General features: G+C 42.3%; 2 protein-coding genes across 3 annotated transcripts; both read left to right on the forward strand.

Annotated features, from left to right (window-relative positions):
- Window positions 1-787: 787 nt before the first annotated feature.
- LOC143803662 (uncharacterized) lies at window positions 788-9,757 on the forward strand. The gene is made up of 9 exons (XM_077281444.1): window positions 788-982; window positions 2,337-2,381; window positions 3,001-3,102; window positions 4,671-4,791; window positions 5,617-5,696; window positions 6,872-7,000; window positions 7,328-7,489; window positions 9,313-9,452; window positions 9,728-9,757. Exons 1-9 carry the CDS (start codon window positions 829-831, stop codon window positions 9,755-9,757), a joined length of 963 nt encoding a protein of 320 aa, XP_077137559.1. The 5' UTR covers window positions 788-828.
- Window positions 9,734-26,959, forward strand: LOC143809129 (uncharacterized). Of its 2 annotated transcripts, none has more exons than XM_077292281.1 (4): window positions 9,734-9,889; window positions 12,836-12,970; window positions 15,715-15,820; window positions 26,614-26,959. In XM_077292281.1, exons 1-4 carry the CDS (start codon window positions 9,781-9,783, stop codon window positions 26,654-26,656), a joined length of 393 nt encoding a protein of 130 aa, XP_077148396.1. In that variant the 5' UTR covers window positions 9,734-9,780; the 3' UTR covers window positions 26,657-26,959. The 2 variants fall into 2 exon arrangements, with proteins under 2 accessions (XP_077148396.1, XP_077148397.1); XM_077292282.1 differs by lacking the exon at window positions 26,614-26,959 and adding an exon at window positions 16,743-17,413.
- The last annotated feature ends 687 nt before the right edge of the window (window positions 26,960-27,646 follow it).

The following is a 27,646-nucleotide window of genomic DNA, read 5'->3' on the forward strand; positions in this document are numbered from 1 at the left end:
TATAAGCATAATAACAGACGCGGATTCTTTACTGTAAGAGCAGTGAGACTATGAATTTCTGTATGTGGAGTTGGGAAGGAATTTGTTTCCCCTATGTGGAGCTTACTCTTTGCCACATGGTTTTTTTGCCTTCCTCTGGATCAACATGTTAGGGAATGTTAGCTTAGGCTATGGGTTGAACTAGATGGACTTACAGTCTTCCTTCAACCTTAATAACTATGTTACTATGTAAGGATATCCCATCAGTGTTAATGTTCTGGACACCCCCTTTAATAGTTTTGCACACAGTGTACCAATACTACCACATACAAGAAACAATTAAATAAAAAAAAATAATAATGTCCCTCTATGTGCCCCTAATATATTAATAATTTCCTCCTATGTGACCCATATACAGTAATATTGTCCCCTTATCTGGCCCCCATATAGTAATAATGTCCCCCTATGCTGCCCCCATACATTAATATTGGCCACTATGTGGCACTCATCTGGTAAACCTGTCCCCCATGTGTTCATCATGAGTTAATATTGTCATATGTTAATATGCGGCCCCCATACATTCATAATATCCTCTAACGCAGCTTGGTCCTTATATATTAATATTATATGAATCATATATAGATTGATGGAGCTGCTCCATGTTTAGTGGTTGCAGTTATCTGACCCATTGTGACATCACTCGTGTTGCGCTCCTTGTGATGTCACATTGAGATCTCCATTGTGACATCACGGAATGTGTGGTTATAAGGCAGCGACGCTGCAGGAAAAGGCTTTGTCTGAAGAAGCTCACTGTGTATTACACATTAAGCGATATTTCTTCAGGCTAAAATGCTCTTTCGATTTCTTTTAATCGTGAGTGTGCTATTAGCATCTGTGGAAGGCGCGCCTGTCAACATCCGCCGCCATGATTCCTGGCCAAACCATATGGCGCCTATCAACATCCGCCGCCATGATTCCTGGCCAAAGCAGACAATCCCAGCAGGTAAGTACTTTTCCAAATATTCACATATTATGGGGTAAACACCATTAGGCTGGGTGAAGGCTTATTTTTTGTGCCCTGAGTTGACATTTTTACTGATACCATTTTGGGGTCGATTTAATGTTTTGATCGCCTTTTATTGCAATGTTGCGGCTGCCAAAAATTTTATTTTGGCGATTTTAATTTTTAATAATTTCCTCCTATGTGACCCATATATACTAATATTGTCCCCTTATCTGGCCCCCATATAGTAATAATGTCCCTCTATGCTGCCCCCATACATTAATATTGGCCCCTATGTGGCACTCATCTGGTAAACCTGTCCCCCATGTGTTCATCATGAGTTAATATTGCCACTCTATGTGGCCCAGTAGTAGTAATGTCTCCCTGTGCCCTAACACATGAATAATGTCTCTCTATGCGGCCCCCATACATTCATAATACCCTCTCACGCGGCTTGGTCCTTATATATTAATATTATATTAATCATATATAGATTGATGGAGCTGCTCCATGTTTAGTGGTTGCAGTTATCTGACCCATTGTGACATCACTCGTGTTCCGCTCCTCGTGTTCCGCACATCATAATGTCACATTGAGATCTCCATTGACAAATGCAGCGATAACAAAAGTGTATTTAGAATTATTTTTTAAAGTGTTTAATTTTGAATGACCTTTTTTCAGTTTTTACTGTATTTTTACTGTACTCAATAGTCCTCTTTAGGGACTTGAAGCTGTGATTGTCTGGTTGATTGTGCTATATATAACTGTGGATAAACACCGCTATGTATAGCTAAAGCCACGTTCTCTTATGAACGCCAGCTACAGGCTGACTTTCACAAGAGGATCCGCACAACAAGCATGGCATCTTCAGCAGATCCTCAGCTGTCATGGCAACCCATCGTCACCCCCCCAACATGTCACGGGTACGCCGATCAGCTTCTGATATGACCCCCCCACGGCACGTGTTAAATGCAAATGTCAGAGATTCATAGCGGCATTAAACAGGTTAACACCCATCGGTGGAGCTCTACTCCACCCGCAACTGTTAAAATCACATGAATCAGCCATTAACTGCCGGGAGACATGCAGGCTTGATATGCGAATGATATTAAAGACAAGGACACGACCTTTGACGTACATGTACGTCAAAGGTCATGAAGGAACTAATGCTAATTACATGGCCAGGATTCATATAAGCGTTTAATCAAATAATATATAGATAAGACATAGAGGTGTAATAATGCGGGCTAGATACAATAACTTCTACATATAATAGAAGGGAGGTATAGGAAATACATGTCACTTCTGATTTTGTCAGCAGAGATATTCTTTAATGTCTATTTTTCATTTCTAGGCAACACTAATCACCTGATCTTTGGTCCGTGCTCAAAAACATGCGGTAAGTAGCTCACAATTAAGATATAGCCTTCACATACAACATTTCACATCTGGCACCAGAACCTACTGACAATCACTAATAGGACCCAGTGTAATATGATGGGGGTCAGACTCCGCTTCATTAGAGATACCGAATATTTGCTCTTATATCACTTTTATTGAGTGGCTGAGATTGTTAATAAGTCACATGATACATTTCATGGTCTTCATGTGTTACCCCCTCCCATCATGTATTCCCTATTCTAGGCTCTCAAACTAATTGTAAAGTAAATGTAGATCTTCCTGTAAGGAATAATGGAGTCACTTGTGTCTGTGATCGTCAGTCGTGTGATTTCATCATTACCACAAGGGAAATAATACAGTTTTATGACTAACGGGGACCAATTTGTCCAACATGTTGGGATTTCCTATAATTGTGATCTGTGCAGTCCTAGAGTTACTTATAAGAAATGGTCCTAGGTCTGGAGAAGTAAATTAGGTGCAGTGAACAATGTATATATTAGTAGCTGTAGACATCTGATGTTCTCCTCCACTAGAAGACTACCGAGAATTACACTGATACATTGAGAAAAGTTCCTACAGTGTTTTCCTACAACTAATTGATGTCTCATTCTTTTCAGGCATCGGGACCAGGGTGGTCTATAAAACCAGAGGCTGCCAAAACGGACAGGACAAGTGTTTTCTCCGCACGGAACAGTGCAAAGGACCTGAGGATTGTGGATGTAAGTCACATAGTTACGTGGATCGGTTATCTATTATCTGTCAGTGCTAATCTGAAGTAAACCCGATGTTCTGTAGCCAATGTTCCTTCCTAATAAATGCTGCAATTAGACTCCACTCCTGGATCAATCCCTCTTCTCCAGTAATCTAGAGCAGATATCTAGTAATATTATCTATTTAGGGAAAAGCCTCCAGATGTCTTTTCACCTTCTTTTCCTCTAGACACACAGGCCCTTTTGAGACGTTTACATGTCTGGATATAGAAAGATAGATCCGGGCCTAACGATCGAGGTCACAGTGAGTGCGACCAGGCCTGGGTAGTTGGGCCCTGCAGACATACACTGAGCTGAAATTCACTGCGGCACAAATATTCACCGAGTGGCGCATGCTAGTGATGTCATGCGCTTCCCGTCACTGGCGCGCTAAAGTCAGCTGGCGGCTTCTGCTCCGGCTATGGGAGAAGATGTCACAAGCAGTAGGAGTGGGGGAATTTGAATAGAATCATTTCATTTTTTTACTTTTGTTAGCGAAGAGCTGTAGGACAGGGATATTATTACTGGAAAAATATACCACGATGGGGATATATATAACTGGAAGGAGCAGAGAATGGGGGCATTATACCAGGAAAGGCCCAGGATGGAGGACATTATACCAGGAAGAGGCAAAGTATTGGGGACATTATACCAGGAAAGGTAGACATTATACCAGGAAAGGGCCCAGGTTGAAAGGACATTATACCAGGAAGAGGCCAAGGATATAGACGTTATATCAAGATGATGGATATTATTACTGAATGAGGTCCAGGATGGAGAACATTATTACAGGAATGGGTTAGGATGGGGACATTATTATGGCAAGGGGCCAGGATGGGTGCTATTATTATATGAAGAATTGGGGACTTTATTACAGGATGGGGACATTTTACATGAGGGGGCAAACACATATGTCTTAACAGGATCTGGAATGCTACAAGGGACCATACATCTGACAAATTGACAAATATGCAGGTGGGGACCCAGGTCAAAATTTTTCACCGAGACACATCGGCCTCTACCTAAGCAACTGGATAGATCTCTATATTGTCCATTATATCTATTATATATTAATATGGCATCGTCCCTGAGACATAATTTTGCAAAACTAAAGTCCCATATTTTTAATCGTCTTGCCGGGTCCTACAGTCCAATAGAATATATAATACAGTCACAGATTTCTCTGCTGCAGACTGAGCAGCGCTCAGGTTTTGAGCTGTGTATAACCCCGCCACAGCTTTGTGTTTACATTGTATATTGACAGAAAGCGGCTAATCAGTGCTGGAGCCTGGCTGGACTAGGAGGCGCAAGACCAGTTGTCCTGTAGTGATAATCAATTGCTGGTAAAACAGTGATTCTATTGAAACAGTCCAGTAATTGACACATCGGTATAATAAAGGTCTATGCTTCTACATTATGGCTATCTCAGATAACATGGCAAAAGCCTGGTGACAGATTCCCTTTGATAATAATGGCATAGTGTATTACAGACAAGTTATTGAATATATATAATATACATATTCTTTCTTCTTTTTCAGTGGATGGTATTGTTCCTACAAAGATCTCTTGGAATAATAAATACATCATTTATATTGCCGTTTCCATCAGCATATTCCTCCTTGGACTATTAACTGGTGTCATCTGTTACAGCATATGTAGGTGAGTATTGTAAAGGATGATTTATGTTGTACATGGGAGTCTGTAAAATAAAATTACATCTTTATTACAGATGAGAGGCTCTGACAAAATTCTGCCAAATCATGCAGGTTTTATTTAGAGATTCGATTTACAGCAAAATTATTCTTCATAAATTGATTGTTCCCTATTATGCTCTGGGGTCTCCCCAGTCCCAGATCATAATAAATGGAGGATGTAAGAAGAAAATAAAGTTCATACATCACCAAGCCCCTCTCCGGAAGCCCCCAATGCTCTCTGCCTGCAACTCCGGCCCAGTGTTGGCTCTTGGTTGGGGCTTACATGAGCAAAGACCTTTCAGGGCCCACTCGTAGCCAAAGTTCCAATCCAAAGGGAACACTTGGCCAGAGGCGCAGTACAATGGTAGTGTGGAAACCTGGCCATCGAGAATAAAGCAACAGAAGTCGGTCAGAGAGGAGAGCTAAACTTTTTGCCAGCGCTCTACTGTTCCGCAAGCTGGTGGCTGCAGCTAGCTTCCACTTTGCTTTATTCGCGTGGAGTAAATTACAAAAAATCTGTGTTTTGTAAATATGAGCAAAATTCAATTCCACTCAAATAAATCCACTCATGGCTAATCTTCACATTACCTTACACTCCAGTATGATCCACACATATTGAACTTTCATGTACATGAAATATGGTTGATAAATACCAAAATCTTACTTATTGCCAATGTTTCTACAGAATGTAAGAGACAAAATGAAAAACATAAGAGTCTTTATTTCATTCTGCAGAATAGATACATTACTCTGTAATTCACAATATATTCCTTATATTTTACTATTAAAGATATCTGAAAAAGGATAAATCCAAGGGAAAGGATGAATCTGATGAAGACTACTACAGAGTGACTACTGATAAACCTCTTGGTAAGTACAGCCTAACCAATCTGACACTAAAGCAGTTCTCCAGGATAAGAATAACAGGGCTGCCATAAAAAGAACAAAAAAACCCCTATGCTTTCAAACTCTTCAGCTTGTTCATGGTATTGCAGCTCCGTACCATTCCCTGCACTGGAGCGGAGCTACAATACCAGGCACAACCTGTACACAGGGGTGGTCTTACATTTCAAACAAACCAATTATATTTTTCTAACCCTGGACAAGACTATAAAATCTATATGCCAATAGTTATTGTTTTCCTTTTTTATAACTTGGTAACAGCTTTATGACGTTGATGACTTACTCTGGGGACATTTGTTATGTAATTAATAGAAGAACATCTTTTTAGAAATGGTCTCTTAACCCTTTTGCGCCAGAGCCTTTTTTCGCCATCATGACCAGGCCAATTTTTTCATTCTGACCAGTGTAATTTTATGTGATAATAACTCTTGAACGCTTCAACGGATCCCACTGATTCAGTTTTTTCATTACACATTGTACTCCATTATAGTGGTAAAATGTGTTCAATATAAATTGCATTTATGTCTGAAAATATGCTAAATGTGAAGAAAATTCAGAATTTTTTTTTTATTTTTAAGTTCTTAAACCAGAGTGTTGTCACACAAAATAGTTAATAAATAACATTTCCCACATGTCTATCATCAGCACAATTTTTGAAACATAAAGGGGTTAAAAGTTGATCAGCGATTTCTCATTTTTCCAACTAAATTTGCAAAAACAATTTTTTTAGGGACCACATCACATTTGAAGTTACTTTGAGGAGATTTTAATGCAGAAAATACCCAAAAGTGACAAAATTCTAAAAACTGCACCCCTCAAAGTGCTCAAAACCAAATTCAAAAAGTTTATCAAGCCTTCAGATGTTTCACAGGAATGATGACACCTGTCAGAGCTATCGCTCTGCACTGGAATTACAGTGCTTGCAGGACCCTGGGGGTCATGAGTGCTGCGGGACCACCGACTATGTCATTACAAACGTCGGCGCTGCACAGAGCCCAGCGAGCGCCAACGTTTATCTACAGTGGACAGTTGTGAAACTGTTAAAGTATCTTGTCAAAGATAAGCACTAACAGTAGATGTAATAAAAAACATGGAGAAAATTTTATTTAAAAAAATTATGATTTCTTTGATCTCTTTTTCAGGAAAACATGAGGATGGACCAATGGTCAAAGAGAGAGATGTCCCTGAGAACGCCAACATCTCTACTCCCGGTCCAGTTGATGTTGTCATCAATATTGAAACAGATAAGGATGTGGCCATTTCCTCTGACAGTAAGTTCTCAGGGCTTTTATTACATATTTTTAATATAAAAAAGCTTAATGAAAACAGTATTACCAATTTACTTACAATGCCATCGCTGTCCCCATTGTGGCTTACAATCAAGATTCCCTATTAGTATGTCTTTGGAGTGTGGGAAGAACCCGGAGGAAACCCACACAAACTTCTTGCAAATGTTGTCCTTGGTGGGATTTTAACCAAGGACCTCAGTGCTGCAAGGCTGTAGTGCTAACCACTGAGCCAATGTTTCAATTTTTTTTCAATAAACATATGAAGCTTTTCTTTGGGAAGATTTTAATACTAATTTCAATATTCTACAGGAAAGCATGAGGAACAAACAAAAACTGTGACTGATATCGCTCCTCATAGACCCATGGTAGAAGAGAGAGAAATCCTCAACAGCACCATGATCCCTATGACTGATGCCGCTGATGTGGTAATCAATATGGGCCCAGATGAGGACGAGGTCACCGCCCCTGACAGTAAGTTAATTTTGTCTTAACCCTGATAGAAAATATTGCTGACATCACCCACCCATTTATGCAAACTATTTATGATCTGTTAATACCAATCGGTCCCTTAAGTCTCTCTTTGGTGATTTATATATTGATTATAAAGAACATATTAAATCCTGGTGGGAAATAAAGGCACTGGAAAATTACATAAAAAACAGAGTGGTGCCCAGAGGTCTCAGGGTTAATTTTAATCCATCACCCAGAACTGCATCTCCAGAGTTGCTTACTAAGTGGTTAAAGGAGTCAGTAGACTCATTGTTGAGGATTATGCAGATATCAAGGGTCGTCCTATTGTTCAGGTTCTGACTCTTTGACTCAAAATTGTGGCATATATAGATAAAATACTTTGTTCCTTTGCTCTTGCCCTTCCTTCCTGTGAGAGACAGAATCTTACAATGTGATTTTCTGGATTTAGTTTATGATTTTTACATCATTGATTTTCATTTTATTGCATAAAATAAGTATTTGATCAGCTACCAACCAGTGAGAATTCTGGCTCTCGGAGAACTGCTAGTTTTTCTTTAAGAATTTCTCCTACTCTACACTCATTACATGTATTAATTGCACCTGTTTGAACTTGTTATCTGAATAAAAGACACCTGTCCACACACTCAATTAATCACTCCCCAACCTCTCCACCATTGATAAACTTGACCGATCTGGAGAAGATCAGTATGGAGGAGTGGGCCAACATCCCTGCTGCAGTGTGTGCAAACTTGGGAAAGAACTACTACATATGACCCTGTAATTGCAAAGAAAGGTTTCTGTACCAAATATTAAGTTCTGTTTTTCTAATGTATCAAATAGTTATTTCATATAATAAAATGCAAATAAATTATGCAAAAATCATACAATGTGATTTTCTGGATTTTTTTAAGATTCTATCTCTCATAGTTGAAGTGTACTTACAATAAAAATTATAGAACTCTCCATTCTTTGCAGATGGGTAAACTTGCAGAATTGGCAGTGTGTCAAATACTTATTTTCCCCACTGTATGTAGCATTACACTGACCAGTGTAATTTTATGTGATAATAACTCTTGAACGCTTCAACGGATCCCACTGATTCAGTTTTTTCATTACACATTGTACTCCATTATAGTGGTAAAATGTGTTCAATATAAATTGCGTTTATGTCTGAAAATATCGGAAATGTGAAGGAAAATTCTGAAAATGTTGCAATTTTTAATTTTTTAATTTTTAAGTCCTTAAACCAGAGTGTTGTCACACAAAATAGTTAATAAATAACATTTCCCACATGTCTATCATCAGCACAATTTTTGAAATATAATTTTTTTCTTAGGAAGTTAAAGGGGTTTATAATTGATCAGCGATTTCTCATTTTTCCAACTAAATTTGCAAAAACAATTTTTTTAGGGACCACTTCACATTTGAAGTTACTTTGAGGAGATTTTAATACAAAAGATACCCAAAAGTGACACTATTCTAAAAACTGCACTCCTCAAAGGGCTCAAAACCAAATTCAAAAAGTTTATCAACCCTTCAGGTGTTTCACAGGAATGATGACACCTGTCAGAGCTATCGCTCTGCACTGGAATTACAGTGCTTGCAGGACCCTTGGGGTCATGAGTGCAGCGGGACCACCGACTATGTCATTACAAACGTCGGCGCTGCACAGAGCCCAGCGAGCGCCAACGTTTATCTACAGTGGGCAGTTGTGAAACTGTTAAAGTATCTTGTCAAAGATAAGCACTAACAGTAGATGTAATAAAAAAACATGGAGAAAATTTTATTTTAAAAAATTATTATTTCTTTGATCTCTTTAACAGGAAAACATGAGGATGGACCAATGGTCAAAGAGAGAGATGTCCTTGAGAACGCCAACATCTCTACTCCCGGTCCAGTTGATGTTGTCATCAATATTGAAACAGATAAGGATGTGGCCATTTCCTCTGTCAGTAAGTTCTCAGTATTACCAATTTACTTACAATGTCATCACTGTCCCCATTGTGGCTTACAATCAAGATTCCCCATCAGTATGTCTTTGGAGTGTGGAAGAACCCAGAGGAAACCCACACAAACTCCTTCCAAACGTTGTCCTTGGTGGGATTTTAACCAAGAACCTCATTGCTGCAAGGCTGTAGTGCTAACCACTGAGCCAATGTTTACATTTTTTTTCAATAAACATTTGGAACCTTTTGTTTGGGAAGATTTTAATACTAATTTCAATATTCTACTTTACAGGAAAGCATGAGGAACAAACAAAAATTGTGACTGATATCGCTCCACAAGGACCCATGGTGGAAAAGAGAGAAATCCTCAACAGCACCATGATCCCTGTGCCTGATGCCATTGATGAAGTAGTCAATATGGGCCCAGATGAGGACGCTGTCACCGCCCCTGACAGTAAGTTAATTTTGCCTTGACCCTGATAGAAAAGATTGCTGACATCACCCACCCAAAACCCAAAACAGCTGTTATTCTAACTTTTTTTTGCTTGCATAAAATAAACACTTTATAACAATATGCTATTGATTTGCAGTTTAAAGAGGACTTTTCACCAAAGTTTTCTGGTTGAACTGGTCACATGATGTAATAGTGACTGCAGAGTGAAATACAATGATTATGTTATTTTTTTATTTTTGCATTACACATTAGTGTGATGACTAGTGTTGAGCGATACCGTCCGATACTTGAAAGTATCGGTATCGGAAAGTATCGGCCGATACCGGCAAAATATCGGATCCAATCCGATACCGATACCCGATACCAATACAAGTCAATGGGACTCATGTATCGGACGGTATTCCTGATGGTTCCCAGGGTCTGAAGGAGAGGAAACTCTCCTTCAGGCCCTGGGAACCATATAAATGTGTAAAATAAAGAATTAAAATAAAAAATATCGCTATACTCACCTCTCCGACGAAGCCGGGACCTCAGCGAGGGAACCGGCAGCGTTGTTTGTTTAAAATTCCCGCTTTTACTTAGTTACGTGAAATCCCGGCTTGTGATTGGTCAGGGCGGGCATGTTGCCGGGACTCGGACCAATCACAGCAAGCCGTGACGAAATTACGTCACGGCTTGCTGTGATTGGTCCGCATCCCGGCAATATGGCGCCGTGACCAATCACAAGCCGTGACGTCACTGGAGGCTGGACACGCGCGCTTTTTAAAATAAGCGCGTGTCCAGCCTCCAGTGACGTCACGGCTTGTGATTGGTTAATGGCGGCCATGTTGCCGGGACTCGGACCAATCACAGCAAGCCGTGACGAAATTACGTCACGGCTTGCTGTGATTGGTCCGCATCCCGGCAATATGGCGCCGTGACCAATCACAAGCCGTGACGTCACTGGAGGCTGGACACGCGCGCTTTTTAAAATAAGCGCGTGTCCAGCCTCCAGTGACGTCACGGCTTGTGATTGGTTAATGGCGGCCATGTTGCCGGGATGCGGACCAATCACAGCAAGCCGTGACGTAATTTCGTCACGGCTTGCTGTGATTGGTCCGCATCCCGGCAATATGGCGCCGTGACCAATCACAAGCCGTGACGTCACTGGAGGCTGGACACGCGCGCTTTTTAAAATAAGCGCGTGTCCAGCCTCCCGTGACGTCACGGCTTGTGATTGGTTAATGGCGGCCATGTTCCTGGGACGCGGACCAATCACAGCAAGCCGTGACGTAATTTCGTCACGGCTTGCTGTGATTGGTCCGAGTCCCGGCAACATGCCCGCCCTGACCAATCACAAGCCGGGACTTCACGTAACTAAGTAAAAGCGGGAATTTTAAACAAACAACGCTGCCGGTTCCTGCGCTGAGGTCCCGGCTGCGTCGGAGAGGTGAGTATAGCGATATTTTTTATTTTAATTCTGTCTTTTACACATTTTTACATTAATGTTGTTTCGATACCGATATCCGATATCACAAAAATATCGGATCTCGGTATCGGAAATTCCGATACAGCAAGTATCGGCCGATACCCGATACTTGCAGCATCGGAATGCTCAACACTAGTGATGACTGATGCATCTCTGGACAGACAGTGTGGGGAAGAGGCAGGACAGCAGAGATGGTGACTGTGCTATCAAAGAAGGATGAAAGCTGATAGAAGGGTCTGTAATGTGACACAGATAAACTCAGTTGTGCTGTCTCCGCCTCCACACTGACTCATGCAGAAGGTTAGACCAGGAGATTAGGGCTGTATCCTCACATCTCACACATTGAGAAACCAGCTCTAAGCTATTGTGGGGCTGTGTTCTTTTTCTGATGTGTTGCTTGTTGCTTATGCTTTTTTTTTCATAGGTTGAAAAAGACTTAGGTCCATCAAGTTCAACCTTTCTCCACCAATTGTGTATTCTGTCACTAAATTAACTATAACCCACGTTATGTGTATTGAGGAAGTCATCCAGATCTTTTTGAAAAGCTGTTATAGTGTCTGCAATTACTACCTCTTGTAGTCGGCATTCCAAAGTCTGACTGCTCTAACTGTAAAGAACACTTTCCTAATTAGCTACAGTTATCGTCTTTTTTCCATCAGTAATGTGTACCTCTTAGTCCCAAATATGGTCCTTGCAAGGAATAAGTAATGTACTAACCCTTTGTATTGACGACACATATATTTATATAAGTTAATGAGATCTCATGTAAGAAGCCCAACTTTTCCACCTCTCATCATATGAGAGGCCTTCCATCCCATGTAATAATCTAGTTTCCCACTTTTGAACTGATTCTAATATCTGAATTTCCTTTTTTTAAATGTGCAGTCCCAAACTGGATCCCATATTCTAGATGTGGCCAGTGTCATAGAGGGAAAAGAAGTACACCTCCTGTGAAAACTCTCTGGCAATTCCCACTCTGATTTCACAAAAGTTACCTTAGTAACGACAAGTATTTTAATTATTAAATTCTACTTAACTGAGGCAAATTTAAAAAAAAAGTTTTATTCCACTTTACTGCCAATATTACATCATGTGTCCAGTTCAACAAGAAACATTTGTGGTGAATAGTCTTCTTTACAGAGAACCAGTCATCAAGAAAATACAGTTTAAAATGCAGGTTCCATATTATAGAGCAGAGGAAGCGGAGTAGACTGAGATATAGTTCTGTGAGGAAAGATTCAGTAAAACCCATTTTTTAATCCCGTCACGACATTGAGGTTTTCTCTTTTTGTGTTTCTGTTTTTTCTCCCCTTCTGAAAATATATTAGAAACACAATGAAAAGAAAAACAACCTTGTAAAAATCGTCTCTTAAAGAATCTTGTCGGTAAAAGATCCGTAGACGTAGAGCTAATACTCTATGGGAAACATAGAGAAGTGTTTATTATCAAAATACTGATTTCTGTGGTTTCTGTTACAGGAAATCATAAAGCTCCTCGCGGACCCTTGGCTGAAAAAAGGGACAAGCTCAAAAACATCAAACTCCCTCCCGGTCGGGTTAGAGATATAGTCGCCAAATACACGGCATATCAGAACGCGATCATCAACTCTGACAGTAAGTACTCAGGATTTTTATGACATAAATTTAATGGAAAAACGCCCTTATAAAAAAAGCCTCTTAAAGGAAAATGTCAGTGAATAAACAATAGACACAGAGGTAACTCTACTGGTTTGGTCCATCTTTTTTATACATCACTGTACCAATTAGAGGTTATAACATTTATATGATGTTTATTTTATATATTTATCTGACTTACAGTGGGGAATATAAGTATTTGATGCAATGACAATTTTGCAAGTTTTCCCACCTACAAAGAATGGAGAGGTCTGTAATTATTATCATAGGTACACTTCAACTGTGAGAGACAGAATCTTACAATGTGATTTTCTGGATTTAGTTTATGATTTTTATATCATTGATTTGCATTTTATTGCATGAAATAAGTATTTGATCACCTACCAACCAGCGAAAATTCTGGCTCTCGGAGAACTGTTAGTTTATCTTTAAGAATTTCTCCTACTCTACACATAAAAGATGAGAAAAAAAGGTTATATTATACTCACCCTGGGGCGGTCCCGGTCCGGTCCAATGGGCGTCACGGTCCGGAGCCTCCTATCTTCATCAGATGACGTCCTCTTCTGGTCTTCACGCTGCGGCTCCGGCGCAGGCGTACTTTGTCTGCCCTGTTGAGGGCAGAGCAAAGTACTGCAGTGCGCAGGCGCTGGGCCTGTCTGATCTTTCCCGGCACCTGCGCACTGCAGTACTTTGCTCTGCCCTCAACAGGGCAGACAAAGTACTCCTGCACCGGAGCCGCAGCGTGAAGACAAGAAGAGGACGTCATCCTATGAAGATGGGAGGCCCCTGACTGGACCACGACGCCCATCAGATCGGCACCCGCCCAGGTGAGTATAATATAACCTCTTTTTCTCATCTTTTAGGTTACATCGGGGCTTATTTATCTACAGCATTACAGAATGCTGTAGATAAGCCCCTGATGCCCGTGGGCTTAGCTTTGGGGGTGACAGGTTCCCTTTGAAGAGAACCTGTCACCAAGAAAATACAGGAGAGGAAGCGGAGTAGATTGATTTATAGTTTTGTGAGGAAAGATTCAGAAAAAAAACATTTTTTAATCCGTTTAAGACATTGGGGCTTTCTGTTTTTGGGTTTCTGTTTTATCTCCCCTTCTACCCAGAGCTGTAATTTTTTTTATTTTTTAGTCAATGTGGTCATCTGAGGGATTTTTTTGTGTGGGACGAATTGTTCTTTTGATCAACAACAAAAGGACACCATATTGTGTACTGTAAAACAGGACAAAAATTAAAAGTTCGGTGAAATTGCAAAAAAAAGTGCAATTCCACAAATGTGTCTTTTTTTACTATGTTCACTAAATGCTAAAACTGACCTGCCATTATGGCTCTCCAGCTCATTATGAGTTCTCTTACACCAAATATGTCTAGGTTCTTTTTTATTTACAGTAAGTGGTGAAAAAAAAATCTACAGTTTGTAAAAAAAAAAAAAAAGAAAAAACCAATGTCACCATTTTCCTAGACCAGTAACGTCTCCAATTTTTAGGATCTTGGGCCGGGTGAGGGCTTATTTTTTGCGCGCCGAGCTGACGAGTTGGCGAGTTTTTATTGATGCCATATTGGTGCAGATACGATCTTTTGATTGCCGTTATTGCAATGTTGCAATGCTGCGGCGACCAAAGAAACTTAATTCTGAAATTTTTATTTTTTTTCTCATTACGCCGTTTACTGATCAGATTAATTATTTTTATATTTTGATAGCTCGGGCGTTTCTGAATGCGTTGATACCAAATATGTGTGTATTTTATTTTTTTGTTTTATCACTTTATTTTGAATGGGGCAAAAGAGGGTGATTTGAATTTTAATGTTTTTAATTCTCTTCATATTTTTAAAACATTTTTTTTCTACTTTTTACTTGTTTCAATACTCTATTTAGGAGACTTGAAGCTGCAGTCATCCGTTCGCTTCAGCCCTGCTGCCTGTAGCAGAAATGATCATTTACTATGAGCGCTGGGCTTAGGACGGTGCTCATAGCAGATCAGCAATGACAACCACAGGGGTCTCTTGCAGACCCCGGGTTGTCATGCTATCCCATTGGCACCTCGTATTTATGTGACGGGCACAACGATGGGCGAGATTAGTGATGCGTATCTCCCGTGACCATGATAAATGCCGCCATTTTAAAGATTGACAGCAGCATTTAACAGGTTAACAGCTATGGGTGGATCGTGATTACACTCACGGCTGTTAGGGGCACAGGACAGCTGATCAGATCAGCTCTCATGTGCCTAAAAACATGAGGGTTCAGAATAGTAGCCTGCATGTAATGCAGAGCACAAACTATGATATATATATGTCATAGGTCATGTAGGAGTTAATCATTTAAACTTCTGCTCTTTCTGGGATTTGTGGTCCAGTGGGCAGTCCTATCCATGGTTGACAGCTACCTCTGTATACATACTTGTACAAAGAAATGTGTCAGTTAGTGATAGTACCGCCAACTGGTCCAAAAATCCAAGAAAAAGCAAAGGAATCAATTATTAAAACACAGGTAATACTGAATGTTTTCTCACACAACTACATTATATATCAATCTACTCATCCCCCAGATCTAGTATATGATGTCTGCAGATAGAACTGTGTTTTCATGGTGACAGTTTCCCCTTAAGTCATTTCCTAGTATGCTGGGGGTCTCCAATCCCAGGATGGCTGTAGAGTAGAATCAATGTTCTTTTCATGACCAACTAGTCTCACTAACATTGTATTTTACAGAACATCAAGAGGACGAAAAACATATTCCACCTCCTCGGCCTGTTTTAAGAACAACATGTGAACATTGCTTCGTGGAATTTAAAGCCCGCCTCAGCCAAAACCGACAGTAAGTTCTTAAGACTTAAATATATGTTTAATGATATGCAGTATGTTATGTTCTAGCATTTACATGCAGTGGGATAACTAATTAGAAATTGATCACTCGAGACCTAAATGTTGATAGCGATATTTTTATTTGTGCAAGCTAAAGCTTCAGACTGGGAGCCAAAACTGGTCTTTGTATGGAGTCTAGCTGGTACCAGCAACATATTATTATTATTTATATAGCACCATTGATTCCGTGGTGCTGTACATGAGAAGGGGTTATACACAAATTACAGCTATCACTTACAGTAAGCAAAGTAACAGTGACAGACTGACCCAGAGGGGAGTTTCCATACTGGTTCTGTTAATGTTTCTAAACTCCATTTCCTTTCAATAAGAGACTAATCAATAATCTAGTAGTCAATCTGTCAGAGGATGGCCTGTAAGGCTAGGATCAGTTCATGGCGTGTAAAGACTAGTGCTGTAATATAATGTAAGAAGCCGCTTCAGAGAGGCAGAGGACATGAACACCAGTGCCACCTATTCCAAGTAGCAATCTTAAAAGTCAATATCGACTCTTTAAAAAACCTTGCCACATAACTTAGGAAAAGAAGCCAAAGCAGAAATTCCCATTGCAGATATGTGTTTCGGGGTGTTTGCTTCTCATCAGTGTAAAGCAGGAGATCTGATTTTCCTGCGTGAGCGACGTATGACATGGGGTTTAAGGGTTTAGGTTTCTTCTTCTTACTTATTCAGATTCCCTGGGAAGCATTGCATGGCCTTTAAGTCTCCATATGCCAACTTGTTGTTCTCCACAAGCAATATAATCTGCAAATGATGTATGACATATACACTTTTCCAGCTGTCTTGCTCATTAAAATCTGTCTCCATATCAATATAGTCATCTTTACTGTTTTGCTAATGTTGTGACATTTATTTTGCAGGTGAGGCAGGGCGCTGTCTCGCTGTGAACCCACAAAGAACATGGGATCCAGCTGGAGACAACTTTACATCAGCAAAGAGAGGCAGATTCCGGGCTCGGTCTCTGTTCTCCACCACTGGATATGACACTACTGGACATTCTACACCACCGGATATGACACTACTGGACATTCTACACCACCGGATATGACATTATTGGACATTCAGCAGCTAGATGCACTCACTGAATAAGTGAGTTTCCTACTGCAGAACGAGGCAGATTCCGCTCTCGGTCTCTGTTCTCCACCATTGGATCATATGACATTACTGGACATTCAGCAGCAAGCAGCTAGATGCACTCACTGAATAAGTGAGTTTCCTACTGCAGAACGAGGCAGATTCCAGACTTGGTCTCTGTTCTCCACCACTGGATACGGCATTACAGGACATTCAGCAGCTAGACGCACTCACAAAACCAGTGAGTTTCCTACTGCAGAACGAGGCAGATTCCAGGCTCGGTCTCTGTTCTCCACCATTGGATATATGACATTACTGGACATTCAGCAGCTAGATGCACTCACTGAATAAGTGAGTTTCCTACTGCAGAATGAGGCAGATTCCAGACTTGGTCTCTGTTCTCCACCACTCAGCAGCTAGATGCACTCACTGAATAAGTGAGTTTCCTACTGCAGAACGAGGCAGATTCCAGACTTGGTCTCTGTTCTCCACCACTCAGCAGCTAGATGCACTCACTGAATAAGTGAGTTTCCTACTGCAGAACGAGGCAGATTCCAGACTTGGTCTCTGTTCTCCACCACTCAGCAGCTAGATGCACTCACTGAATAAGTGAGTTTCCTACTGCAGAACGAGGCAGATTCCAGACTTGGTCTCTGTTCTCCACCACTCAGCAGCTAGATGCACTCACTGAATAAGTGAGTTTCCTACTGCAGAATGAGGCAGATTCCAGACTTGGTCTCTGTTCTCCACCACTCAGCAGGTAGATGCACTCACTGAATAAGTGAGTTTCCTACTGCAGAACGAGGCAGATTCCAGACTTGGTCTCTGTTCTCCACCACTCAGCAGCTAGATGCACTCACTGAATAAGTGAGTTTCCTACTGCAGAACGAGGCAGATTCCAGACTTGGTCTCTGTTCTCCACCACTCAGCAGCTAGATGCACTCACTGAATAAGTGAGTTTCCTACTGCAGAACGAGGCAGATTCCAGACTTGGTCTCTGTTCTCCACCACTCAGCAGCTAGATGCACTCACTGAATAAGTGAGTTTCCTACTGCAGAACGAGGCAGATTCCGCTCTCGGTCTCTGTTCTCCACCACTGGATATGACACTACTGGACATTCTACACCACCGGATATGACACTACTGGACATTCTACACCACCGGATATGACATTATTGGACATTCAGCAGCTAGATGCACTCACTGAATAAGTGAGTTTCCTACTGCAGAACGAGGCAGATTCCGCTCTCGGTCTCTGTTCTCCACCATTGGATCATATGACATTACTGGACATTCAGCAGCAAGCAGCTAGATGCACTCACTGAATAAGTGAGTTTCCTACTGCAGAACGAGGCAGATTCCAGACTTGGTCTCTGTTCTCCACCACTGGATACGGCATTACAGGACATTCAGCAGCTAGACGCACTCACAAAACCAGTGAGTTTCCTACTGCAGAACGAGGCAGATTCCAGGCTCGGTCTCTGTTCTCCACCATTGGATATATGACATTACTGGACATTCAGCAGCTAGATGCACTCACTGAATAAGTGAGTTTCCTACTGCAGAACGAGGCAGATTCCAGACTTGGTCTCTGTTCTCCACCACTCAGCAGCTAGATGCACTCACTGAATAAGTGAGTTTCCTACTGCAGAACGAGGCAGATTCCAGACTTGGTCTCTGTTCTCCACCACTCAGCAGCTAGATGCAGTCACTGAATAAGTGAGTTTCCTACTGCAGAACGAGGCAGATTCCAGACTTGGTCTCTGTTCTCCACCACTCAGCAGCTAGATGCACTCACTGAATAAGTGAGTTTCCTACTGCAGAACGAGGCAGATTCCAGACTTGGTCTCTGTTCTCCACCACTCAGCAGCTAGATGCACTCACTGAATAAGTGAGTTTCCTACTGCAGAACGAGGCAGATTCCAGACTTGGTCTCTGTTCTCCACCACTCAGCAGCTAGATGCACTCACTGAATAAGTGAGTTTCCTACTGCAGAACGAGGCAGATTCCGGGCTCGGTCTCTGTTCTCATCAATGAAAACACCCAAAGCCTAAGTGAAAGGCAGTCCTTCAGCCAGGTTTGATAGAGAGATTTCCTCCACTGGGGGTTTTCCTTTCCTGACTGCTGAAGGTTGACTCTTCGTGAGTCAAATGCCCCTTGTCATCATCATCATACGGGCAGCACGGTGGCGCAGTGGTTAGCACAGCAGCCTTGCAGCGCTGGAGTACTGGGTTCAAACCCCACCAAGGACAACATCTGCAAAGAGTTTGTATGTTCTCTCCGTGTTTGCGTGGGTTTTCTCCGGGTTCTCCGGTTTCCTCCCACATTCCAAAGACATACTGATAGGGAATTTAGATTGTGAGCGCTATATAAAAATAAAGATTATTATTATTATCATCAGGGCCACATTTTAAACGTTTATTGCCTTGGTTTCTATGAGAACTTTTACATTAAACACCTTGAATAAAGTTAATAAAGAAGTTAGTGAATAATATGTAGCAGTGTATCTGAGCCTCTATGGATCTTTATAACACAGAATATACATTGCATTGTGAGGAGGGATTATTTCGTATAGTCACTGAACACATGGCTGCTTATAAGCATATTTCCTTACAAAGAAGTAAATTGGGGTACATTTGTGTTGTGTTAAAAAAAAGATGATTAAAGAAGATTTAAAAGTGGCACACAAAATGTTGAGCTGGTTGTATATCAGTCTAGGTGGCATTATATACTTGAATGTTGCTAGAACATAAATTGCACAGTATTCAAAGAGTAACCGTCATTTTAATTTTACTTTTGTTAATCAATAGTACAAATGAAAATGCAATATATCTTATCAGAGAAATGTGCTTCTTCCCCTGGACTGACCTTTCAATCTCAATGCAATCAAAATGCTATCAAATCTGTATTCAGTAGTAAAGGGGTGGCAAATGGAAGCTGCATTCAGTCAACATTGCACAGCACCTGCAAGTAAATGCCGCCATCTGCTGGTTGCACTGGATAGGCAGGAACTGAAGGACGGAGAGTGTGTTCCCTAGAGGAAATAATTTGAAGGGAACATCGGGTCAAGTGACATCTGTGGCACTGTTGCTAAATATAAAAGGCCAGGAAGGCGAAGCACAAGTCAGGGCAAAAGGACGGGCTCGTGGAAGATATTGTGCTCATTGTACCTTAGAGCATTCTGATCCTGGGGACGTCTCGACTATGTAGTTCAAGCACCGAAGACTGAGTTTTTAGGTAAAACATTGAAGACCGACTTCGCAGATCAAGCGATAAAAGTCAGATGTTGATCACCGGCCAGAGAAAAACACCTGTCATTCCTAAAAGAAGACCCTGAGTGAACCAACACGTTACTTCCAGTTAAGACATATGGTACAGGGTGTGAGCAGGGGCCATGTATAATGGAAGAAAGATGGCCAGTGCGAGGAGCGGGCTGTATACAAACTGACTCACATATTTAGGCCAAAAGTGTAGGTGTTTTTAAATTGGCAGGAGACTGAGGAGTTCCTCCTATTTTTACTGTCAGTCCACAGTCTGAGAGCTTGTAGAATGTGATTTTTTTACAATTAATCACTGGTGTTTGTGCTGTGTGGCGGCTATTGTTGCTGTGGTGTTGTGCTTGTGGGATGTTGTGACCTGAAGTCATGCGGACTCACCCTCGCAGCATGGGTGCTGTGAGGCACCAGGTCGCCCGCCCTGCTGGTGTATCATCGCTGCGATGATGGTTTGAACACCATGCTGCACCTTTTAGTCTAGGGACCCACTGAGAGGTTCACTGTGACATGGTAGTGGGCTTCATAAAGTCTGATCAGAATGTTAAACTAAGAACCTCATGTTTAGTTTTGTAAATCTATGCCTAGCAGAATTAAATCAACTTATGAATATTTGGATGTGTGGTCTATGTCTTTTTTTGTACAGTTTTGGCACTCACATATTTAGGACTTGTGACCTAGCAGGAAATATCGGTGAACCCTATCCGTTAGGGCCAGAATAATATTCAAAGGTGCTAAAAGAGAATACAACGGTGACAGGGCTAGTATTGAGAGTGACGCACGTTAACCCCTTCATGACATACTGCAGGAGTCATGTTAGCGGTGGGCTGGGCCAGGTGGCAGTGAGGCAAATGCCCCCGGGCTGCTCCCCCATCAGCTGTTCAGGGCCGGCAACCTAATGGCCATGCACAGCAAACTGAGTGCGGGCCCGCAAGGTTGTGTAGTGGGCGTGTCAGGGGAGAGGCAGTCTCTGGGAGCTGCACAGCCAATGGCTGTGCAGCTCAGTGCTTTGATTGACTGCCTGGCTGCAATTGGCCTGATGCTGATTGGTGCATCAGGGCAGGGTGGGGCAGGCTTAGAAGGTGGAAGGTGCGCATTCATGAGCCCGCTCAGTCAGTAAGTACACAACCTGAGCTCTATACTGTAACCAGAGAGCTCGACCCTGGGATATCATTGTGTCCCTGGGAAAGAGCCAGCCTAATAGGGAGGGATGAGAGTGGCCAGGACCTCTCACCTCTCGACATGGCAGGTCCTGCACCCACAGCGTGAGGGGTCGTCAGGGGAGTGGGGGTATGTGTGGACAGCTTCTGCAAAGCATTGCACTACTCACTGCACACAGGGACATGCAGGGTGCAGAGCATTGCTTCTCTACTTGTCCATGTATCTACAGAGCATCACTTCCCTAAATGTGCATGTATCTGCAGAGCATCACTTCCCTACCACTGCATGTATCTGCAGAGCATCACTTCCCTACCTGTGCATGTAGCTGCAGAGCATCACTTCCCTACCTGTTCATGTATCTGCAAAGTCTGTAAAGCATCAATTCCCTACCTGTGCATGTATCTGCAAAGTCTGCAAAGCATCGTTTCCCTGCCTGTGCATGTATCTGCAGAGCATCACTTCCCTACCTGTTCATATATCTGCAGAGCATCACTTCCCTACCTGTGCATGTATCTGCAAAGTCAGCAAAGCATCACTTCCCTACCTGTGCATGTATCTGCAAAGTCTGCAAAACATCAATTCCCTACCTGTGCATGTACCTGCAGAGCATCACTTCACTACATGTGCATATATCTATAGAACATCACTTCTCTACTTGTGCATATATCTGCAGAGCATCACTTCCCTACCTGTGCATGTATCTGCAGAGCATCACTTCCCTAAGTGTGCATGTTTCTGCAGAGCATCACTTCCCTACCTGTGCATGTATCTGCAGAGCATCACTTCCCTAAGCGTGCATGTATCTGCAGAGCATCACTTTCCTACCTGTGCATGCATACCTCCCAACTTTTGAAGAAGGCAAAGAGCGACAAAGGTAGCGGTGCTCGCATCGCGCCGTGGCAAATTTTAGGACACAGCCCTGACCACACCCATTTCACAACTAGTCACACCCATATCCATGCCCAAACCACACCCATTTAGCACTGCTGGTCACAATGTTTCATAAACAATAATTATAAACAGAAAAAAATATGGCCACACAGTGCTCCATACTGTATAATGGCCACACATGATGCTCAAACCTGTATAATGGCCACACAGTGCTCCATACTATATAATAGCCACACATGATGCTCCATACTGTATAATGGCCACACAGTGCAACATACTGTATAATGGTCACATAGTGCTCCATTCTGTATAATGACCACACGTGATCCTCATTACTGTATAATGGCCACACAGTGCTCCATACTGTATAATGGCCACACATGATGCTCAATACCGTATAATGGTCACACAGTGCTCCATTATGTATAATGGCCCACATGATGCTGCGTACAGTATAATGGCCCCACATGATTCTCCATACTGTATAATGGCCACACAGTGCAACATACTGTATAAAGGTCACACAGTACTCCATACTGTATAATGACCACACATGATCCTCAATATTGTATAATGGCCTCACAGTGCTCCATACTGTATAATGGCCAGACATGATGCTCAATACTGTATAATGGTCACACAGTGCTCCATACTGTATAATAGCCCCACATAATGCTGCATACAGTATAATGGCAACACATGATGCTCCATACTGTATAATGGCCACACAGTGCTCCATACTGTATATTGACCATGCACAATGCTCAATACTGTATAATGGCCACACAGTGCTCCATACTGTATAATGGCTCCACATGATGCTCAATACTGTACAAAGGCCACACAGTGCTCCATACTGTATAATGGCCACACACGATGCTCAATACTGTATAATGGCCACACAGTGCTCCATACTGTCTAATGGCCTCACATGATGCTGCATACATTATAATGGCCATACATGATGCTTCATACTGTATAATGGCCACACAGTGCTCCATACTGTATAATGGCCACACATGATGCTACATACTGTATAATGGCCACACAGTGCTCCATACTGTATAATGGCCCCACATGATGCTCATAACTGTATAATGGCCACACATGATGCTCCATACTGTATAATGGCCACACATGATGCTCCATACTGTATAATGGCCACACAGTACTCCATACTGTATAATGGCCCACATGATGTTCAATACTGTATATTGGCCACACATGATGCTCCATATTGTATAATGGCCCCACATGATGCTGCATACTGTATAATTGCCCCACGTGGTGCTGCGTACAGTATAATGGCCACACATGATGATCCATACTGTATTATGGCCACACAGTGCTCCACACTGTATAATGGCCTCATATGATGATCAATACTGTATAATGACCACACAGTGGTCCATACTGTATAATGGTGCCACATGATGCTCAATACTGTATAATGGCCACACAGTGCTCCATACTGTTTAATGGCCCCACATGATGCTCAATACTGTATAATGGCCACACATGATGCTACATACTGTATAATGGCCACACAGTGCTCCATACTGCTTAATGGCCCCACATGATGCTCAATACTGTATAATGGCCACACATGATGCTCCATATTGTATAATGGCCCCACATGATGCTGCATACAGTATAATGGCCCCACATGATGATGCCAGTGTACAGTCGGTCTGTAGATGTGTCCCAGCAGCTCTGCTTACAATGCAGGCAAAGATTTCACCACCTGTCACTGTCCACACTGCTGCCTCACAGACCCTGCACATTGCAATATAGCCCAGCTCTGCGAACTCTGCATGCACTCAGACAACACCACAATCTACTGGCTCCACTCCATAACTATTGTAGTATATAAAGGATCTATATATATAATTGTCTAAGGGTTTAATTGTCTGTCTGTCCTGGAAATCCCGCGTCGCTGATAGGTCAGGGCCCAGTCGGCCTCGACCAATCAGTGACGGGCATTGTCCTCCACTGCTGCCAAGTTCCGCCATTGTGTTGTCTAAGGGTCTAATTGTCTGTCTGTCTCCGAAATCCCGCCTTGCTGATTGGTCGAGGCCAGCCAGCCTCGACCAATCAGCGATGGGCACAGTCTGCCGCGAATTCTGGAATCATCATTGTCCTCCACTGCTGTCAAGTGCCGCCATTGTGTAGGGTGTGTGCCTGCATCTCCCTGTATTGGCGGCATCTCCCTGTGTTTCTATCTTAGAATGGGTCTTAAATGAATATACGAATCTCACAGACACCGTCGCCAACCGGAGACACCACAACAAACTGTTGTACGACAGGAACAACATGATCGCCAAATTCATTAAAAATGAATGCTCTACCAACTAAGGCACGACCAGGACAATATTCAACAACTTGCACATTACGTAACAGACAATGAAAGTACAGTTCATGAACACTACTGTGGGAATATAAATGCAGTTTGCTCTAAATGCGACTCTCTGAATTTCATTGATGAAAAACCATCTGACAATCAGTTTACTCAATGCTGCCAAAAAGGAAAAGTTATGCTTCCAAGACCTCACTACTTCTGTCTGTCACGGATATTCATTGGTCGCGGCCTCTGTCTGTCATTGAAATCCAAGTCACTGATTGGTCACGGCAAAACGGCCACGACCAATCAGCGACGGGCACAGTCCGGCGGCAAATGGCCACCCCTTCCTCCCCGCAGTCAGTGCCTGCTCCATAATCCCCTTCAGTCAGCGCTCACACAGGGTTAATGGCAGCGGTAACGGACCGCGTTATGCCGCGGTGTAACGCACTCTGTTACCGCTGCTATTAACCCTGTCTATGCGGCATCAATAGTTAAAAGATCTAATGTTAAAAATAATAATAATAATAAAAAAAATAAAAAATCGCTATATACCCACCGTCCGTCGGCCCCTCGGATCCAGAACCGGCCTTTCTCCCTCCTCGCGACGCTCCGGTGACCACTCCATGCATTGCGGTCTCACGAGATGATGACGTAGTGGTCTCGCGAGAACGCTACATCATCATCTCACGAGACCGCAATGCACTCTTGGGACCGGAGCGCATGAGGAGCGTTGGTAACTGCTTCATCTGGATCCGGGGCCAACGGAAGGTGAGTATATAACTATTTTTTATTTTAATTCTTTTTTTAGCAGGGATATGATGCCCACATTGCTATATACTGCGTGGACTGTGCAATATAATACGTGGGCTGTGCAATATAATATGTGGGCTGTGCAATATACTATGTGGGCTGTGCAATATAATACGTGGGCTGTGCAATATAATACGTGGACTGTGCAATATACTACGTGGGCTGTGCAAAATAATCCGTGGGCTGTGTAATGTACTACGTGGGCTGTGCAATGTACTTCGTGGGCTGTGCAATGTACTGCGTGGGCTGTGCAATGTACTGTGTGGGCTGTGCAATGTACTGCGTGGGCTGTGCAATATAATACGTGGGCTGTGCAATATAATATGTGGGCTGTGTAATGTACTGTCATGTCGGACGCTGTTCATACCAGGGCGTTCGACAGACAGCGGTAATTCCGCTTTTGTCCACTATGTGCTCAGTGGCGTCGGCTAGATTTTATCTAGCTGGTCCGGGGTTAATTTAGCTGGTGCTCGGATTGGAAGCTGGGCCACGCCCACTGCCTTTTAATATTTCCTCTGAACATTGGGCGTCGCCGATTATAGCTTCTGTTTTGTGCGTTGTTATCTCGGTCTGGAGTGGTGAGCTAGTAGTTGGAGTATCGTTGCTGGTGGTGTATTTCCCTTTGTCTTATTTCCTCCTTCCCATATTTGTATTTGTTTTGCCCTTTGCACTTATAGTGTATTCCTGAGTGACTGCGGCGTGGTGTATATTTTCCGTTATCCTTGTCTGTGCTTACTGTGGGAGCTGGTTAGAGGTCTCTTCACTGGGTGGTTGGGTGGTGGTTTCAGCCTAGGGTTGAAACAGGAGATAGGGCGAGGGTGGAGCCCCAGACATACACACCATCAGTGTAAACTCTGGGTAGAGGGTCAGTCAGGGTTTCCCTAGCTTTCAGGGAAATTGCAGGGGTCCGGGTTATTTGCTCTTTCACACCTAGGTCTCTCGTGACATGTACTATGTGGGCTGTGCAATATGATACATGGACCGTGTAATGTACTACGTGGGCTGTGCAATGTACTACGTGGGCTGTGCAAAATAGTATGTAGGCTGTGCAATGTACTACGTGGGCTGTGCAATATAATATGTGGGCTGTGCATTATAATATGTGGTCAAAACCTCCCAGATTTTAATGTGTGGTTTCAAATATGTTTTTAATTTTATTCTTTTGCGTTGTTCTATTTATAGAGTACTTACCTGTGTTCATAATAAATTGATGGAAAATGAGTGAGCAGCTGATGGATATATCTGTGGTCCAGAAGGAACATCTCAAGTCATGCAACGATATTCAAAACACTAAGAAAAGGAGGGGAGACAAAAGGAGAAAAAAAGAGGAAAAAAGAAAAAAGAAAAAAGAAATTAATATTGTGGTAAAGGATTACTGCTAATGAAATGACAATTTCAAATTAATCCTCTGGAGTATATTGTGCATAGAACTTTTTGTGGACTATTTAAATTGAGAGATGAATATATATATGAAACATGGTATATTTCTTAGAGGCCCCTATGTAATTAATTTTTAGGGGTATGTCATGTCAGCTGCTGTATGTAATTATTTGTTTATTAACTGATCTCTTTTTCCATTGTTTATTTTGCTTTGGTGTATTTTTGTATTTTTGTATTTTGCCATTTTATGTATTTATTATTGTGTATATATAGATATAGTCTTATGACTATTTGGTGAAAAAGATCTTTTATTATTAATATTTATGCACAGTACACTTTCATTAAATATGTTGCACCTTTTCAGAAGTGGCTATATATGCCTCCAGAAGAAGTTTATATGCACAGAGCACTTTATTTAACTATTTATTCATTCATATTTAGTATGAACACCCCTCTGTAATTAATTGCGGCACATTTCGTTACTAACGGTGCACCTGGTGTCCCAGGTAGTCATTCTCCTGGCCCCTGTGCGGCCGTTCGTCCTGTGTGAGTGTGGTGCGAGGCCTGGCGCCGGCCCGCCCTCGTGATCTCAGGATGACGTCCGCTCCTGTTGATATGGCGACGGGACGCGGTGCGCACGCGCACGCGCACTACTCGCGGTCATTGATAGGCTGCCGCCTGGTCTTGTGACCGGAACGGCGCACTATTTAAACCTAATGGAATTATCACCTAAACCACGCCCCCTGAGGAAGCGGCACACGTTGCACGCGAAACGCAGCGTTGGGGACCTTGACACAGGCTGGAAAAAGGACGCCTCATCTCACCATGGGTAAAT

The sequence above is a fragment of the Ranitomeya variabilis genome, chromosome 2 (genome assembly GCF_051348905.1).
Source record: "Ranitomeya variabilis isolate aRanVar5 chromosome 2, aRanVar5.hap1, whole genome shotgun sequence".
Classification (NCBI taxonomy): domain Eukaryota; kingdom Metazoa; phylum Chordata; class Amphibia; order Anura; family Dendrobatidae; genus Ranitomeya; species Ranitomeya variabilis.

Bases quoted from the DNA above. Each gene is read 5' to 3' on its own strand.
- LOC143803662 (XM_077281444.1), top strand. From the start codon at position 829: ATGCTCTTTCGATTTCTTTTAATCGTGAGTGTGCTATTAGCATCTGTG. The intron at 983-2,336 runs GTAAGTACTTTT...TTTCATTTCTAG, and splicing joins AAAGCAGACAATCCCAGCAG to GCAACACTAATCACCTGATC. The intron at 3,103-4,670 runs GTAAGTCACATA...CTTCTTTTTCAG, and splicing joins AGGACCTGAGGATTGTGGAT to TGGATGGTATTGTTCCTACA.
- LOC143809129 (XM_077292281.1), top strand. From the start codon at position 9,781: ATGGTGGAAAAGAGAGAAATCCTCAACAGCACCATGATCCCTGTGCCT. The intron at 9,890-12,835 runs GTAAGTTAATTT...TTTCTGTTACAG, and splicing joins CGCTGTCACCGCCCCTGACA to GAAATCATAAAGCTCCTCGC. The intron at 15,821-26,613 runs GTAAGTTCTTAA...TTCTATTTATAG, and splicing joins CGCCTCAGCCAAAACCGACA to AGTACTTACCTGTGTTCATA.